Here is an 18,684-nt window from a genome sequence, read left to right as displayed (position 1 = left end):
TGCCCCGTGCTTTACGTGGATTTCTACCGTTCCGGAGGAATATAAAATGATTCTTGGACTTGGTCTGAAGTTCCGCTTCCAGTCGGCCTTCACCCCACCGGAAAACGCAGCATTGGTCAAATGCATGTCGCGTTGAGTGGCTGCAGAAGAGCGTCCCCACTTGGTCACAGAGTGCGTTTATTTTGTTTATAGGTCTATGACTCCGCGACAGAAAAGACGAACATGTAGAGATCTTGGTGAAAATTGGCGCGAAGAACAATTGACTATTTCTTACTTCAGACAAGAAAGGTTGTTTTGTTGACGTACCTGCAGGATTCTTCCAAGAAAAGGCAATGACAGCGGGAAAAAGCATTTTGTTCGTGTCAGGGTAAATGCTAGGAAGGTTAGGGATAAAGCAGACACGTGATTGGCAAGCGAAAATTTTGATTGACTTGTTTCAGCAGTTAAGCGCTCGTGCAGCGAGCATCTTGTTTTTTTTTCGGTCAAGGCAAATGAGATTTATGTTTCGCTCGGAGCCATAGTATCAGAAAATGACTCATGGAAGTTGGTTATATGAGTGTATAAGAAAAACCACCCTAAGGCCTTCACTGTTGCTGATCTGCTCATTTTAATAAACAATGAGTACCGACCGTACTTCTGCACGCATAACATTGGAAGCTGCAATTTCTTTAGGATAGACGATGATCTGTAACTTAAGATTCCGGATATTCTCTTACTATCGAGTGTTAGGCATTATATAACGGAAGACAACGATGAGATGGAAGTTGTCAACAAATGTGGCGTGTAGATTAACGCCTTTCTCGAACAATTAACCTTTTACCTTGAACACACTTTTGCACTGTTGAAGAATGATTTGTAGAAACGAAAATTCGGGTATCTGTGTGGACTCGAATGTTTCTCTGGTAATTAGAATTTTCCTAAGTAGACTTGACAAGGCAATCGATTCAAACCTTAATGGCCCTGGAATGAAGATGTCCCGTTATGTGGAGGATGTTTATTTGAACATGGTGCTTTGGACAGAAGAGTGCTTCACTTTAAGTGTTCAAGGACAGCAGCCAAGGGCTAGATTTCACTGTTGTCAAAGAAGTGCAAGCTACGGTTTTTGGATGTGGTGTCAACTATCGCAACGTACTACCTTTCTTGGTCATGCAGTCGGCGACACTCAAAAGACGTAACAAGCGGCATATCTGCTTTTGCATGTCTGCGTGCTGCAATGGGGAAGTCTTGCTTGGAAAAAAATAAATGAAAATTTTAGTCACCAAGTTATCAGCATAAGAGCAATTCAGGGTACGGAAAGCATTTGAAGTGTAGATCCGCTTATAACTTGGTTCGTTATGTATGTAAAGGCTTTCAGTAGGAACATCATAAGGATAAGGACAGCAAAAAAAATGTGTCTATAGCGTATGCGTTTATGATGGGGCATCACCTAAAACACGTAGGTAAAAGGCATGGTCTGTAAGTAGTTTTTTAAGCACCTAAAAAGCTCGGTAACATAGCGCCGTGCGGCATGGCAGAGTTTCATCACTAATTAAATAAAGTAATACAAGTGCACGGTCAAGCATCGCTAGCGTTTGTCAATGAAGATCCTGCCTTGTATACTTTTGCCCCTAACGTGTGGAAAAGTATGCATCCGCCAAACGGCTCATTGTGAGAACACAAGACATTTGTTACACAAAACGTCATTATGGGGGAAACATTCATTCGCACATTAAAGGGCATTGTTCACAATGTGGATGCTTGGCGCTTTTCAGCGACACTAAATTTTTTCCTCACCATAAGAATTAGCCGACCAAGAAAAAAGTAGAAGCCTTCCACATCAACGAAACAAAAATGTGTTGTATAAGTCAACCATCTGTTGTATTGAGTCATCGTGAGGCCCCTTTTTAGAAAGGTACTAGAATAAATTTATGAATTATAAAAACATTGAGCTTTGGTTGGAACGATGAGAGCACACCGTGTTAGTGGTGTGAATTTTTCCCTTTGGTGTCCCCAAATGTAAGAGACCTTAAATAACGTGCTAACCTTGTCAGCGTAGAATCTAGGCGCCGAGCTTGTCGGCTTTGCGTGTTCCAAAAGATTTATTATTCGCAGCTTGGTTTTCCTGTCATCACACCACCTCACCGTAGTCCCAGTAATTTATCAGCTGCTTATCACTGCTGCCCGCATACTTCTGCCCAGCTCTGACCGTTCTTCGTACAAACAACAAAGCGATGGAATTACTTGCATCCACATGTCGCGCTCTAATCCAATTGTGCTGCTTTCCAGAACAGTACCGATTGCATTTATTTGTGAATGTACGCACTAATTGTGAATGTATGCACAAGTCATGAATGTACACACCTCAAGCAATATGTCTTGATTAAGGGCCTTTGAGGTAATCGAATAAATAAAAACTCGCCCAGCAGCAAGGTTAAATAGAGTCTTGCTTTCCTTCACTCACTTTTTGTCAACGTTGATGGATCGTTGCACGGTGTTGCGAAAGGACTGGAACTCCTCCAACCTCTGCTTGGCTTTAGCAGAGACGAGCGAGCCATTGTCCACTGGTGGGATCCCCATTTCTTGTGCAAAGCTATCTGCTGCTGGCCCTACCAACAACACATGCTCGGTCTGCACAGAACAGGGATCACAATGTAATAAAAGAATTCGCGGTGCGGACAAATGATTTTTTCTCAAACTTTATTAGTTGTGTCTTAACCAACAGCCTAACCGTTGCACACATAGCTTGGATCCGGAATGAATTCCTATTCAATCGAGATGTGAGTGCCAAACAGCATGCATCTTGCATTTGAAGCCGGTGTAAAATAATGCAGGAACTAATACATACTTGTCAATGTACAATCAGCTTAACTGAGAACGCAAAGTAGAAATAATTGATCGGAGTACCATGTTATGTTTAATGGCATGGAAGTGGGACGTCTAACCGCTCTGCGGCAAATTCGTAAGCAGGGAGTAGTCCCAAGTGTACAATGCAGCTGAAGTTGGAAATGAAACAGTCTCAAACAACGCATCAGTCAATGAAAAATTATTCTCGTTAAGTTTGCGCTGACAGTACAGCGCATGAAAAAGGAAGAAGACAGTGCCGCCGTCAGTGTCCTAAGCTTCCTTTTGCATTTTTGCATTGTATAATGACAAGTATGTATCTGTGCCAACTAAGCGAATGAAAGAAGGTTCAGTCAGTAAGTCTAAAAGGCTGGCTGCTTGGTTTGACTTCATTGCGGAAAGTTTTGCACACACTGAACGAAGACAACTACGCTGGTCTCTGTGTCTTTTTCTTGTTGTCTTCGTTCAGTGTACGCAAAGCTTTCCACAATAAAGGTTCAGCCACCTGTATCACTGCAATGCTATAGCTAGAATACACCGCATTTGTAACATTCTATTGTTGTGCCGAGATACAAACGTAAATAATATTGGAACTCTCACATGAAAGATGTTGAACAGGGCATTATACAGCACCAGCTGCCAAGAGAACACATGAAGGCACTGAGCTACAGCGCAGCAATGTGAAATAAACACTAAGGGAAAAGTGATTAATGATGGCAAGCCGCAAAAGAGTGCTGTCTTGCGTCGGGGATAAGGCTGAAGAAGAAACGCACGCACACAAATTGTGGACGTGAGAGACCTGCCCACATTGGAGCACATTTTCTTGTGTATGCAGTTTAATTATGATACCTTGCTGCCACTCTTGCGTTATCACAAGACCGAACTGTTGAAACTGCTCTCGGCATCCCCTTTCTGCACTTTCACACAGTTTCCAAAATGTGCCGGTAACGATATGTTGGCTCCTTTCGTCTCCTAAATAAACTATTGTAAGTAGGTGCTCTTTAACTCCTTGTGGGGACTGAGGTGCCTTCTTGAGCCTCATCCGCAACGTGCACATGTTGACGGCCATTTGCCAAGGCGGCACTTCGTGAACTGCCACATGGCGGGAATGAGGCTAACATGGTTGGCTCAGTGGAGCTAATTTGCTAGGCAAACCAAGCTTGTCCCCTCCAGAGCCGAATTGCATGTGTCACCGAGACATGCCCACTGGTCTCCCGAGAATCATCCCCGGGTTAATTCCCCGGGATAGTTCTTAACAGCCTAGTGCTTCCTCGCTGCTGGAGATGCCCTGCAAGATCACTACAAGATGGTTACGTGGGACCTTCCCTCTATTGATATCTCATGCTCGGTAGATCGCTACTTGTTTGGCAGGCATATTGATGAGCATGCTGTAATAAGCACTCTGCGGGTTAATAAATCCCTGCTCATTGGTGACCTGACTTCATCTGTACTCTGTCTTAGAGTACCCTGCTGTAGCGTCCCCAGTGTGCTGTGGCGTGGAGGAGCATCGTAACCATTTCTGAATATGGCTTACAGGGCAGCATTCCCGCAAACGTACTTCTACTGTCCGTCTTTTTATGTTTTTTTTTTCATGGTAACGGAAAGCCACTAAAAACTGCAGGTCCAACTGCATTGAAGGAATTGCCGGGATTACAGGCTGCAGCTTGTGCAGCTGATTTCCTAAATCTGTGCGCCACAACACATATTTAGTTTCTGAATATTTATACAATTAATATTGCGCCAACTGACGGGCGGCACGAGCCCTCAGGTGCCTAAGGGGGCCAAGGACATACCTTAACAAGAAATGCATCATAATTACCAAAACTTCTTCTCAAGGCCAAGAAAAACAATTACATTGTGGACAAAGTTGGCGATGTGGCTTGATGGTACATGCCAAAAACCACAATATTATGAGGCATACCATAGGACCATAAAATAATATGGATCACCTTGATTCTTTAACATGCACATAATGCGTGGTATGGTAAGCGTTTTTGCATATCAGCCCCCACTGGGATGCGATCGCCGTGGCCGGAATTGAACTCGGAACTTCGAGCTTAGCCGCGCAACGTCATAGCTATTACGCTACCGCAACGGTTTTCCTAAGAGCATATGGGGCAATCCATAGTGACAAAATGCCCAATTCATGCAAGACAAAATTCCCAAAGTGTAGTCACCTCCTCCATAACCTTGCGCGCCAGGGTGACCGGGTTGCGCACAGTGCGTACAGCGCCCACGGCACCCGCCTTCATGAGTGTGCCCTCCATGATCAGCGCGTCCATCTCCACGCTACCTTCATTGGTAAGTGAGGAGCCAAAGCCTGCAACAACACAATAAGACTTAGGGAGGTTGTAAAACTCATGCTTTAATTGCTGTTTTCCTTAAAATGCAAGATACATTCCTCCTTTAGAACAGCAACAGTTTTGCAGATATTTCATACATTTACATAGACTACATACTACCGTCTTCTACAGCAAAGTAAACAGCTTTACTGCTCAACTGCACCGGACATATGATCTATACGACCACGCAACATAAGCATTTGAACTTGCACTAATACTTTACGGTACTAATACATTTAAATTTTCACTTGCACAGTTGTGAATTAGACATTGGAACTAGCTACCAGGTTCAGCAGTTCTGTTGAGTGGCCGCTAAAGCTTGAGAAAATATTTGGGAACTTGCAACGAAACCAGAATTGAAACGTTATCAGGTACTATTAGTCTATGCTACACGTCTTTTCACATGGTACATTCAACTTGTTAGTGTTGCAGTCATTCCACAATAGTGTATTGTAACCTAGCCGAAGAAGAATAAGCGATAAAGGTGCTTCCGAAGATGAACAAGTGGGGGGCTGGGATGAGCTGAAATAAACAGTGATGGCTGCCTTGCCGTTCTAGTTACCTGTTCTCTTACAACTTTGGCGCAGTCGCATATGGAACCTCGTGCTACTCGCCTGAGCCGCACCGATTTTCTGTGGGCATCCAGCGTCTCTGGACTCGACGCTTTAGTTTGCGTGAGTGCCACCACGTGGCGTACTGACCTTAAACTTTTCAAGCTTCCCGCGGCGACGCGGTGATGATGTCAACAAAACAAAAATAAAGTAATTAAAAGCTAACCCTGCGCACTGAACTTCGCCTCAATGCTCGTCCCGCCAGCATTATCAGTGTTCTTGAAGAAGCGTAGCCGCTCGTCACCCGCAAATGACTTATCATCCTTAGAGCGTTTAGTCGCGACGAGCGATGATTGATTCTGGGCTTTCGATACGGTTCTTTTACTGCGACAGCGTTAAGGAGCTCGTCTCGCAGAAAAGCCGGTGTCGTCAGTGTCGGCGTCGGCGGCGTTGGCCGTGAGTGAAAGATCCCGGAAGGCAATTCAGAAACAAAAACAAATTGCAAGATGGGATGCGTGGGAATCGAACCACGGTCTCCGGAGTGAGACGGAGACGCTACCACTCAGCCATGAGTTCGATGGTTCAAAGTGGGACCAAAGCGCCTATAGTGAATGCGGTGTTGTCTTAGAAACAGGCCGTAGAAAGTTATACTGCGGTGTATATCGGTAATTATGAGCACGTAAGTTACAGAAGTCGCCGTTAAATGAGTAGCGAAGTACGTTTCCGCTACATTTCTTCTGCGCTTGGCGCACACGCAGAGCCATCTTGCGGCAAACAGAGAAGACCCCCTCCTCCAATATACGGCGCTGCCCCGACAGGTGGCGCGCCGCTCACCCGCTTCTCCCCTTCGTCCCGTGAAGAGCATGCCGTGCGAATGAGTCGGTGGTGCGAACGGGGCGCGATAACGCTATCGCGTTCCACTCTTCAAGCCGAAGTTTAGGCGTCCTCTAATTTTTGTTTTTTTTGCGTTTTTTATGCTGCGGAGTAAACAAGCTAAGGTAATAGTCAGAAGCATTCCGTGGCAGCCTTTCGTAAGTCGGCACACATTCTTAACGTCCGAACATCGCACAGCGTCTACGAGAGACGCCGTCGAGGGCGGATTTTGCTTTTGACCTATCGATTTCGTTAAGGTACCCCCAATTATTTCCCTAGCGGCTTTGCTATTCGCACTCATGGGCTACCGCAGCAGCTGCATATCGAGATGTGCTTAAGTAGTAAAATATATACATGGACATTCTGGTTTTCACATTGAGGCAAAAGGCCCAACACAAGAATTGTGCCAACTCTCTCTCTGTCGTCGTCCATGCTATTACCGCAGCTGCCCGCAATATTACGTGATATTTACTCGACACCGGGCCAGATAGACCTTTGGATATGACCTATATAGTGCTTGGAGTTAGTTCACAATGTAGCCTCCTGTCACGGTTATTCACGTGCGTGAAGGAATACCGCTATTTAAAATTATTGTGCAGTAATATGTTTACGGGATTTGTCTGTTCTCCATATTGTCTACCATGTAGCCGTTCCGCCTTTATAATACAGCCTCAATGTAGACTAGCAGGTATCAAACGCCATCAAGGCTACCAACAAACTCAAAGATGCCGCGCACAACTCCTGGCACTCGCTTGTATTCAAGAGTTGTGCGACTGCTAAGGACATCCTTAACGAATGCTACGTAATAAATTATGAGGTCTTACGTTGCAGAACCACGATCTCATTATAAACCACGCCGTAGTGGGGGATTCCGGAATAATTTGGACCACTTAGGGTTCTTTAAGGTGCGCCTAAATCTGAGCGCACGGGTGTTTTTACATTTCACACCCGTTGAAATACGGCTGCCGTAGCTGAGATTCGATCCCGCGACCTCGTGACTAGCAGCCGAACCCCGTAGTCACTAAGCAACTACGGCGGGTAGGGAATATTGGCAGTTAGAGGAACGTGTCAGTCGGCACGTGAGGCAATTTGTTCCCATCCTCATTGCCCGAGAATTGATACCAGCCATCGAAAAACGACGCCGTATAGTGCACTGCATTTAATTTGATGGAGTCCGCGTCCAAAATTTCAGACCCGAATCACCGTGTTACGGCTGACCAGCAGGCATCTCGCTTATACGTGCAGTCCCCTGACAACTGCCGGGATTGGCGTCGACCACAGGACCTACTCGACCTCTCCAATACTTGCCCACATTCTCGCCTTAATTCGCACCATCAAATTTCAGCTGAACTGCTTCAACAGCCAATTTATTTGTGCCAATATTTCGCCACCCTGTCAACATTAAGGTGTTTTTTTTTAATTTTTAGGTCAACTTCTATATTTAAGCTAATGCTGTCGTGAGATTTCCAGTAGTTTCACATTTCCCAAAATGCCCGCATTTTTGTCGGCCTCTGTTCGTATTTTGGGGGATTTTTAGTAAACGGTGAAAGGACAGCACCGCACCCTGACCACGCTGCAGAAGAAGTAATTTTGTTTTCCTGAGGTCTTGTGCAAGCTTCTGCCCTCTTGCGTTCATCAACCTTTCAGTTTTCCTGTCACATGTATTCCGTTTTGACGACTACGATGCCACGGAAGTTGGAAATGATGGTCATGGGATTAAAGCCATTTAAATCAATTCTACCGTAGGCACGACAGCCGCTTTTGCTCACTGCCAATGAAAATTTTGCATTAATGAGCGCTCTTCTTAAGCATATAAATTCACAGTCTAAAAAATTAAGCGCACCGTCACATGCTGCGCTTGCGTTGAGCGTACGTAAGGCGAGAAACGCTGTTCGAAACTGTCTGTTCTCTAACTGGTGCAGTAAACACGTGTTTATTGTATGCCCCCAACAGCGAGAGTCACGAGTGCTGCAACCGTAATTGCAAGCGTCACGGTATGGTCGTAACATGTCGCGACAGCGCAATTGTAATCCACAGACCCTGCTACTAAGGAATACTTGGCGAGGTATGGCGAATGAATAATTACCAAGGTTGGTTTTCAGTAAACGTTTATTACCAGGAACGGCAGGTGCTGATACCACTGGAAAGGACGGATGCGGGGCGGTGACTCCAATCATTTACTCGCCACATCACACATCTTTACTGAAATTCAACCAATTTTACCAACTCTCGCTTATATTCTCTCGAAACTAAACTGCGACTTCGCCTCCCACCCGGACTTCAGCTCTTTTCGTCCCCCGGTCCTTTCCTAATGTGCTGAGACGTGCTTCCATCGATGTTTTCTCTTCCTTTTTCTCAATAAGTGAAGGCATTCATTCATTCGTTCCTTAATTGCTGCAGAAAATAGCGTGTCTTCATCTCCATAACCACCCTGTCTCTCACCTGGACTCTCCCATCGCAAAACTGTGTTGCAAATGGCTGGGCGTTTCATATACAATTTTCTAGGAATGGCCAGCAGCACGGCATGCAATTTTCGGTATGTGTTGAGACAGTATAGAGACCCTTCTCTGCCAATTCCACACCCAGTGCACTGCTCCATGAGCTACTATTAGCCGCTAGGAAGAAGCACAAAACGAAAGAAACCTAGCTGGGCTGGTAGCGGGCAGCTCTTTTCGGATTCGTGATGCGTCGATTTAAAATGTACATGTGTTATCTAAGCCTGAATGACATCAATATAGGCGAAATGAGTTACGGTAGCTCGTACGTTGGGACTAACGACGTTCTTCATGGAGCACATTTGTCTTATGCGTGTTTACGAACAGAAGTGAAGTGCAGGAGGGTAACACGCCTTCCTGAAATGAAACATTCGGAATAACCCTTTGTTTGACGGTTGAACATATGTCAGGGGCCCACTATATGAACCACCTTCAAGTCGGTATCAGCTTGCAAAGGGGGAACTTGGATAAAACGTTGTCAAGCGGATAGGCTTTTAATTATCATAAGGATATCTTTATCGAAATTTCTTACCATGAAGTGAAAGCCGACTAATAAGCATTTAAATGTTCTGTATTATTAAGACCTCCCCTAAGGTTCCTGTCTTTTACAGCCTCCTAAATTAAAGAGTAAGTTATGAAAAAAAAATTGGAGGACGCTTAAGCTTCGCCTACAAGAGTGGAATGCGACAGCGTTCCCGTCGACCCGCCAAGTGGTGTAAGACAATGGGCTACGGAGCAGCGACTGCGCGCCCCGCATCGGACGCGGTGAGCGTCGAGCGACGCAGCGTTCGGCGCGACAACGAAATGTGCGCCTGAGCAAGCGACGCACGCCTGAGCCTTAGAAACAGCTTGTTGCTAAGGCAACACCGCGTTCACTAGAGGCGCTTTTGTACCGCTTTGAAGCATCGAACTCGTGGCTCAGTCGGTGTGCTGTATAACTAAAGAAAGCATTACAGAGGTAACAACCATTGTTAAACATTTCGGAAACACAACAGGGAGCTTTGCAAATTGGAATAAGTGTCTCGGTTTTTGGCATGGTGAATGGCAGTCAACACCGGAAATGTTCGCCAACATTAGATGGATTAAAGCGCCAGCTAAATACTTGGGCGTTCCGCTCGAACATTACCGGCGGAATGAGGACTATTGGCTAGAAGAGGCCAAACGACTCAAGGAAAAAACAACAGATTGGAAAGGTGCTCATCTCTCGATGTTTGCGAGAGCTACTGTATGTAACTTGTTTTTAATAAGCAAAATATGGTACGTTATGCAAGTTTTCTGTTGCTCACGTTTAAATGTGCAAAGGTTCCATAGAGTTTTTGCTGTGTTGATTTGGGCATCACAATGGGAGAGGTGCAGCCGCACGAACTTGTTTAGGAGAGTCAAGGACGGGGGCTTAGGCCTGTCACATCTTTTTGTGAAGCAGCTAGTAAACCGGTTTTCTTTCTTTCGAGACGTGCATGACCCCTTTCTGCGCACAATGTGCCAGTTACGACTGAGCTAGCATCTGCCGATGTACGTGGTCTGCAATTTAAGTACGCCTGGTGCTCTTCGAGGGTACCTAAGGGAAGTCGTTGACAGTGTCCGTTTTCTGTCCGTACGTTTTTCTAATGATTATCTCTTTTCGGTGTCGCGGAAGAAATTGTACAGGGATGTAGTTGACATGATTATGCCGGTTCCGATGTACAGAGCCATAAACAGTGGAGGACAGGGAAACGACGTGTTAAAGCGTGTTAAGAAAATGCAGGTGCAGCCAAGCACTAAATCCTTTTTCTTTAAATTCCATACCGGAACTTTGCCGGTAGGGGCCTTTTTACAAGAGAAGGGTTTTTATTTGCCATGGGGAGCAAACTGCCTTATATGTAAACAATTAGAAACAACTGACCATGTTTTTTTGCATTGTTGGGCAGGGGTTTTCTTTTGGGACGTTCTTCAAAGAACACTACAGAAAGAATTGCCTTTAAGCCCATTAGGTATTAGATTTTTGACGGTAGAAAATTAGGACGGCATGCCATTGGACTTAATTATGCTAATGGGCCGTCACTGTTTATGGAGGGCTCGAATGGCCGGTTTCTTTTGTGAGCCTGACAGCCGGCCTGCGCGGCTACTCTTCCGGGAAGCTATTTCCAAGTTCATTGATGTAATTAAAGAACAAGAATGTCCTCCGGATTGGCTGGCGAGGATTGAGCCCCTCGCCACATTAAAGGAATTTTAAACTTGACATGGCCAGCCACAATGTGACTGACAGCACAATATGCATGCGCACAAAGTTGAATGTGTGAGTGTATATTTATGTATCGCTTACCTTATTTCAAGAAATGATGCCCATTTTGTTAGCTTGGTGAAAACTTCCGGCAATAAAGAAAAAAAAACTCGTGGCTCAGTGGTAACGTCTCCGTCTCACACTCCGGAGACCCTGGTTCGATTCCCACCCAGCCCATCTTGCAAGTTGTTTTTCATTCATGAAGTGCCTGCTGGGATTTATCGCTCACAGCCAACGCCGCCGACGCCGACGACACCGGCTTTTCTGCGACACGAGCTCCTTAACGCTGTCGCGTTAATAAATTGTTGCAGTAAATGTGTGAACGCGGACACGCAACAAAAGTCCTAGCCCATTTCCCACTATTCACTCAATGAAGATCTAGCACGTTTATAGTGTCAACTTGTAGTGATGTCAAGAACAAGGCAGTTCCAAAAGAGTGAGTCACGAATATAACACGTTGTAAGGTGAGTTTGCGCTGGAAAATAAAATAACACTCAAAGCACAACGTTGGCTGCGTGCAAAATAGTGCTTCCTCTCAATCTGATCTACGGATCAAGCCATTGCTTCATCAGATTGGAATGCTCAAACATTCCAGCGCAACCTTGGGTCCTGAAATGTCGTCGAGAATGTACGCCAGCATTCGCTTCACGCGCGCAATCTGATAAGTTAACGCTCTTTCGCTATTCAATCCGTGTCAACATACTGGATATTACAAACACATGCAGGCCCGTCTTCAGCCAACCGAGAACATTGGAATAGTGGTTAGACGCTAAAGAAAGCTCACCCCCCCCCCCCACAAAAAAAGGGTACAGTTACTTTTAACAGTAGCTGAAACATAGTCTATGTGTTAAAAAGGGCCCACAAAACTGCACGGCGGCGCCGAGATACAAAAAATTCCAGATTTAAACACTTTCCGATTTCTCATCACCATCATCATCATCATCATCATCATCATCATCATCATCATCATCATCAGCCTAGTTACGCCCACTGCAGGGCAAAGGCCTTTCCCATACTTCTCCAACTACCCCGGTCATGTACTAATTGTGGCCATGTTGTCCCTGCAAACGTCTTAATGTCATCCGCCCACCTAACTTTCCGCCGCCCCCTGCTACGCTTCCCTTCCCTTGGAATCCAGTCCGTAACCCTTAATGACCATCGGTTATCTTCCCTCCTCATTACATGTCCGGCCCATGCCCATTTCTTTTTCTTGATTTCAACTAAGATGTCATTTACCCGCGTTTGTTGCCTCACCCAATCTGCTCTTTTCTTATCCCTTAACGTTACATCCATCATTCTTCTTTCCATAGCTCGTTGCGCCGTCCTCAATTTCAGCAGAACCCTTTTCGTAAGGCTCCAGGTTTCTGCCCCATATGTGAGTACTGGTAACACACAGCTGTTATACACTTTCCTTTTGAGGGATAATGGCAACCTGCTGTTCATGATTTGAGAATCCCTGCCAAACGCACCCCAGCCCATTCTTATTCTTCTGGTTATTTCAGACTCATGATCCGGATCCATGGTCACTACCTGCCCTAAGTAGATGTTTTCCCTTACCACTTCCTGTGCCTCGCTACCTATCGTAAACTGCTGTTCTCTTCCGAGACTGTTAAACATTACTTTGGTTTTCTGCAGATTAATTTTCAGACCCACCCTTCTGCTTTGCCTCTCCAGGTCAGTGAGCATGCATTGCAATTGGTCCCCTGAGTTACTAAGCAAGGCAATATCATCAGCGAATCGCAAGTTGCTAAGGTATTCTCCATCAACTTTGATCCCCAATTCTTCCCGCTCCAGGACTCTGAACACCTCTTGTAAACATGCTGTGAATAGCATTGGAGAGATGGTATCTCCCTGTCTGACACCTTTCTTTATTGGGATTTTGTTGCTTTCTTTGTGGAGGACTACGGTGGCTGTGGAGCCGCTATAGATATCTTCCAGTATTTGTACATATGGCTCATCTACACCCTGATTCCGTAATGCCTCCATGACTGCTGAGGTTTCGACTGAATCAAACGCTTTCTCGTAATCAATGAAAGCTATATATAAGGGATGGTTATATTCCGCACATTTCTCTATCACCTGATTGATAGTGTGAATATGGTCTATTGTTGAGTAGCCTTTAAGAAATCCTGCCTGGTCCTTTGGGTGACGGAAGTCTAAGGTGGTTCCTGATTCTATTTGCAATTACCTTAGTAAATACTTTGTAGGCAACGGGCAGTAAGCTGATCGGTCTATAATTTTTCAACTCTTTGGCGTCCCCTTTCTTATGGATTAAGATTATGTTAGCGTTCTTCCAAGATTCCGGTACGCTCGAGGTTATGAGGCATTGCGTATACAGGGTGGCCAGTCTCTCTAGAACAATCTGACCACCATCCTTCAACAAATCTGCTGTTACTTGATCCTCCCCAGCTGCCTTCCCCCTTTACATAGCTCCTAAGGCTTTCTTTACTTCTTCTGGCGTTACCTGTGGGATTTCGAATTACTCTAGGCTATTCTCTCTCCCACTATCGTCGTGGGTGCCACTGTTACTGTATAAATATCTATAGAACTCCTCAGCCACTTGAACTATCTCATCCATATTAGTAACGATATTGCCGGCTTTGTCTCTTAACGCACACATCTGATTCTTGCCTATTCCTAGTTTCTTCTTCACTGCTTTTAGGCTTCCTCCATTCCTGAGAGCCTGTTCAATTCTATCCATATTATAGGTCCTGATGTCCGCTGTCTTACGCTTGTTGATTAACTTAGAAAGTTCTGCCAGTTCTATTCTAGCTGTAGGGTTAGAGGCTTTCATACATTGGCGTTTCTTCATCAGATCTTTCGTCTCCTGCGATAGCTTACTGGTTTCCTGTCTAACGGCGTTACCACCGACTTCTATTGCACACTCCTTAATGATGCCCATGAGATTGTCGTTCATTGCTTCAACACTAAGGTACTCTTCCTGAGTTAAATCCGAATACCTGTTCTGTAGCTTGATCCGGAATTCCTCTAGTTTCCCTCTTACCGCTAACTCATTGATTGGCTTCTTGTGTACCAGTTTCTCCCGCTCCCTCCTCAAGTCTAGGCTTATTCGAGTTCTTACCATCCGATGGTCACTGCAGCGTACCTTGCCGAGCACGTCTACATATTGTATGATGCCAGGGTTCGCGCAGAGTATGAAGTCGATTTGATTTCTAGTCTCACCATTCGGGCTCCTCCACGTCCACTTTCGGCTAACCCGCTTGCGGAAAAAGGTATTCATTATGCGCATATTATTCTGTTCTGCAAACTCTACTAATAACTCTCCTCTGCTATTCCTAGAGCCTATGCCATATTCCACCACTGACTTGTCTCCAGCCTGCTTCTTGTCTACCCTGGCATTGAAGTCGCCCATCAGTATAGTGTATTTTGTTTTGACTTTACCCATCGCCGATTCCACGTCTTCATAAAAGCTTTCGACTTCCTGGTCATCATGACTGCATGTAGGGGCATAGACTTGTACCACCTTCAATTTGTACCTCTTATTAAGTTTCACAACAAGACCTGCCACCCTCTCGTTAATGCTATGGAATTCCTGTATGTTACCAGCTATTTCCTTATTAATCAGGAATCCGACTCCTAGTTCTCGTCTGTCCGTTAAGCACCGGTAGCACAGTACGTGGCCGCTTTTTAGCACTGTATATATGCTTCTTTTATCCTCCTAACCTCACTGAGCCCTATTATATCCCATTTACTACCCTCTAATTGCTCCAATAACACTGCTAAACTCGCCTCACTAGATAACGTCCGAACGTTAAACGTTGCCAGGTTCAGATTCCAATGGCGGCCTGTCCGGAGCCAGGTATTCTTAGCACCCTCTGCTGCGTCACAGATCTGACCGCCGCGGTGGTCAGTTGCTTCGCAGCTACTGGGGACTGAGGGCCGGGGTTTGATTGTTGTATTCATATAGGAGGTTGTGGCCAAGTACTGCACCAGGGTGGCCAATCCTGCTCTGGTGAGATAGTGCGTTACCGGTTCTGGTCACCGGGATCAGGCCGCACTCCAGGCCTGTTTGTGCAATTTTCTCAACACATGGTTTTTTTTATTTTCCAGTGAAAAATTGCGCGGCACCGGGATTTGAACCACGGTCCTCTTGCACGGGAGGCGGATACTCTACCGTCCCCGCAGGAGTTAAATTAAAAAATTAAATTCTGGGGTTTTACCTGACAAAACCACTTTCTGATTATGAGGCACACCGTAGCGGAGGACTCCGGAAATTTCGACCACCTGAGGTTCTTTAACGTGCACCTAATTCTAAGTACATGGGTGTTTTCGCATTTCGCCCCCATCGAAATGCGGCCGCCGTGGCCGGGATCCGATCCCGCGACCTCGTGCTCAGCAGTCTAACACCATAGCTACAGAGCAACCACGGCGGGTCCCGCAGGAGTTGTACGCCTCATTTAACCTACAGTGGTGCCCTATTTGATCAGTCAAGGTGTACCAATCTGAGCTCGGTTATACCGCACGGATGGCACTCGGCTAGAGAACCAGGTATTTATGACCTGCACATGTGTGGCCATACATAATTGAGGATATATATAATTTTTTAGGAGGGTTCCCGTACAGTGATAAAATAAAGGAAAAGACATTAAAAGGAATGAAAAAAAAGAAAAAAAAGGGGGGAAAAGGAACCGATTTCTAGTATTTATCAAACCAGCATGTCGTGGTTCAATGTGGCCCTGTAGTCCAGGGGCAAGTTCTACCACGGGTACTGTGTCGGAGCTCACATTTCACCGACTGCACGTACGTCAGCATTAAATGTTACAAAATAACATAATTTTTCTTTAGATCTTAACATTAGGCAGCCAAAATATATGCAGCAAAACCTGCATCTTAATATTAGAATACATTTCGTTCTAACGTACTAGTCCATGCTGATCCATATGTTGCATAGCACTGAAAATGTACCCAATGGTTTCCCCCAGGTTTTCATTCCCGATGATTCCAGGAAACCGAGCCTGATGCCACCAGTGCAGAGAAATCTATTCGGTAGCACGGACAATGTTCTCGCGCACCTTGTGTGATTTACCGTAGCGCTGAGTTGCTTCTTGTACAATGTAGAAGAATCGGTTATAAAGACAGAAGTTCAGGGTTGGGCCCATGTGCTTAAGCTCATGAACTTGATTTGTGCCAAGGAAACCTGTTCAAGCTTTCACACTTGCTTTATACGAAGCCTACCACACAATCAATATGCCATCTGCTTTTAAGAAACTATTCAACCAATACTGGTGACATTGGTGACATCATTTTGTCATTCGCGTGTTCAGATTGGTAACCTCTAGATGCGGAATATGTTGAGAAGTGTGCGTAATTAACAATTAAAGCTACCTTAATTAAATTTGCAGTAAGTGATCTTAGGTGGCTAAAGAAAATGAGCAGTTTGAAACCCATCCTCAAGATTATCTAGCCGAGCGAAGAAATTTTGATTGAACACGCCTAAGAGCTATGCGAACTAAAATTTTGCAATTAAACGCTCTTGGAAAGCGTGACTAACGCAGCAAAATAACATCATAAAAATAACAAGACGCAACACAAAGGATGAACCACACACACACTGCTCTAACAACTTCAAACGCTATTCTCTCTGTTATAATGAACCAACTAGCCCGTTAGTCAATCCTTGCAAGCCTGTAAAGTCAACCTGACCGTACCCAGCCTTTGTGATGCTTTCGGAAAAGAACACAGCGACATGCACCACAGCGCTCACTCACCAACAAGCCCTAGCTTCCACGCCAAGTCGCTTCATTTTGTGATGCTGCCATCAATAGTATGGCCAAGGTATATGTAAACTGGTAGCGGAGCTTCCATAGAAGCCCACATGTCGAGAAAATGGGGCCTGTTGTATCCGTTCCCACCTATGTATCGTGGGGACAACTAATAGCAAGCAAAAAATAAAATAAATAAAAAGTGGAAATGAAGTGACGTCAAGATCTTACGCGGCTTGGCGCGAATGTTTGAACTTCTTTAGCGTCCGGCATTACGGCCGCCATGACAGCAGTTGTGTTTCTTTCGAGGCTGAGGCACGCGTGCGACTCGCCTCAGCTGAAACGCCAGCGTGTCCTTTAGCAATCAGGAGTGGCTTAATGTGGACGTAATTAGGGTGTTGTCGACGGCAATTGCTCCAGTAGCTTCCTTAGGAAGGTGAGCGAATAGGATGGCAATAAATGACGCTGCCAAAGAGGTTTCAAAAGCAACTTCGCTTTTATTCGTCTCGAATAATGCAACCAATATAACTTACCAAGCAAAACATGTTTAAATGATGAAAAGTACTATGGCCAGCACACAGTCGTAAGGCATAGCAACCTATCCGAATCCGTTTCACAAAATCATTCATAATTCCTTGTGACACCATCGTTTCATATCAAACAATTATCAGACAACATTGCCCCACATTATCGCTCAGAAAACATTCACTTACTAATTTTGCTGCCCGTCCGACACTCAAAGGGTGTGTTACGGAGAGTAAATGAACATTGCGCCTGGTTTTTCGCGGGGCGTTCGGCATTTTTCGTCACGACAAGACAAGCGCATCGGATGCCGCAGCGTGAACTTGAACAAGAAACCTGCATTCACACCTTTCGCCAACGAAAGGAGTGCGCTTGGTCACGCAAAATTTGAAGTGTAGCGCACGCCACACTTTGAAGAAGCACGCAAAAAAATAAAAATAAAAAATACGCGCAATCCGCCGCGTTTGAGGGGGCAACGCCATTCGTCACGACATAATAGCTGGCTTGCCCGGCCTTGCCTAGTCTTGCACCAGAATCACTGGTTGATAGGGGTCGCCAAGAATATATGGCTTTAAATATACTCTATATCCCATATCCCCAAGAGTAGATGTAAGCGGCTAAATGCTCGCTAGCTCCCTCGCTTACACACACACTAGCGCGCGCGCGCGTTCGCACACACAAATACACAGAGACACGACACATGCATGATCGCCCGCATTCACTTACCAAAACTTACGCACGTACGCACACGGAACTGCGCGCACGCACAAACACGCGTATGCTCTCACACGCATACACGCACTCGTGCACACGCATATTCAAACACGGAGGTACAAACACGCGCGCACACGCAAATATAAGTGCACACGCACGCACACCCAAGGTGTGCACACCCATATACACTCCCTCTCCTGCCCTGTTGCCTCACAAAAACAAGGACGTGCAAGCAGACTGAATGACAGTCGCTCTGCAATTACCGTTCAAAACTCCGGCCATAATAAATCGCCTTACGGTCTAAATTTCGCGCCTCTTCAAGTCACTGTGCCCTCTGTTGAGAGCGTGCAAATCCACTTGCTCCTGTCGTGTGATATAACCGCC

The 18,684-nt window shown here is 45.5% G+C and overlaps 1 protein-coding gene across 3 annotated transcripts in view; it reads right to left on the bottom strand.

Annotated features, from left to right (window-relative positions):
* LOC142587339 (isoaspartyl peptidase/L-asparaginase) overlaps positions 1–18,684 on the bottom strand; it is a 712,895-nt gene that overhangs the window by 147,634 nt on the left and 546,577 nt on the right. For all 3 annotated transcript variants that reach the window (XM_075698262.1, XM_075698261.1, XM_075698263.1), the window contains exons 3-4: positions 4,998–5,140; positions 2,441–2,607 (exon numbers count right to left, since the gene is read on the bottom strand). In XM_075698262.1, the coding sequence (XP_075554377.1) occupies positions 2,441–2,607; positions 4,998–5,140 (310 nt within the window). The remainder of the gene's footprint in view (positions 1–2,440; positions 2,608–4,997; positions 5,141–18,684) is intronic.

The sequence above is a fragment of the Dermacentor variabilis genome, chromosome 7, assembly GCF_050947875.1.
Source record: "Dermacentor variabilis isolate Ectoservices chromosome 7, ASM5094787v1, whole genome shotgun sequence".
In the NCBI taxonomy this organism is placed as follows: domain Eukaryota; kingdom Metazoa; phylum Arthropoda; class Arachnida; order Ixodida; family Ixodidae; genus Dermacentor; species Dermacentor variabilis.
Note: the sequence above shows the minus strand (reverse complement) of the source record. Positions and strands in the feature narration are given on the sequence as shown.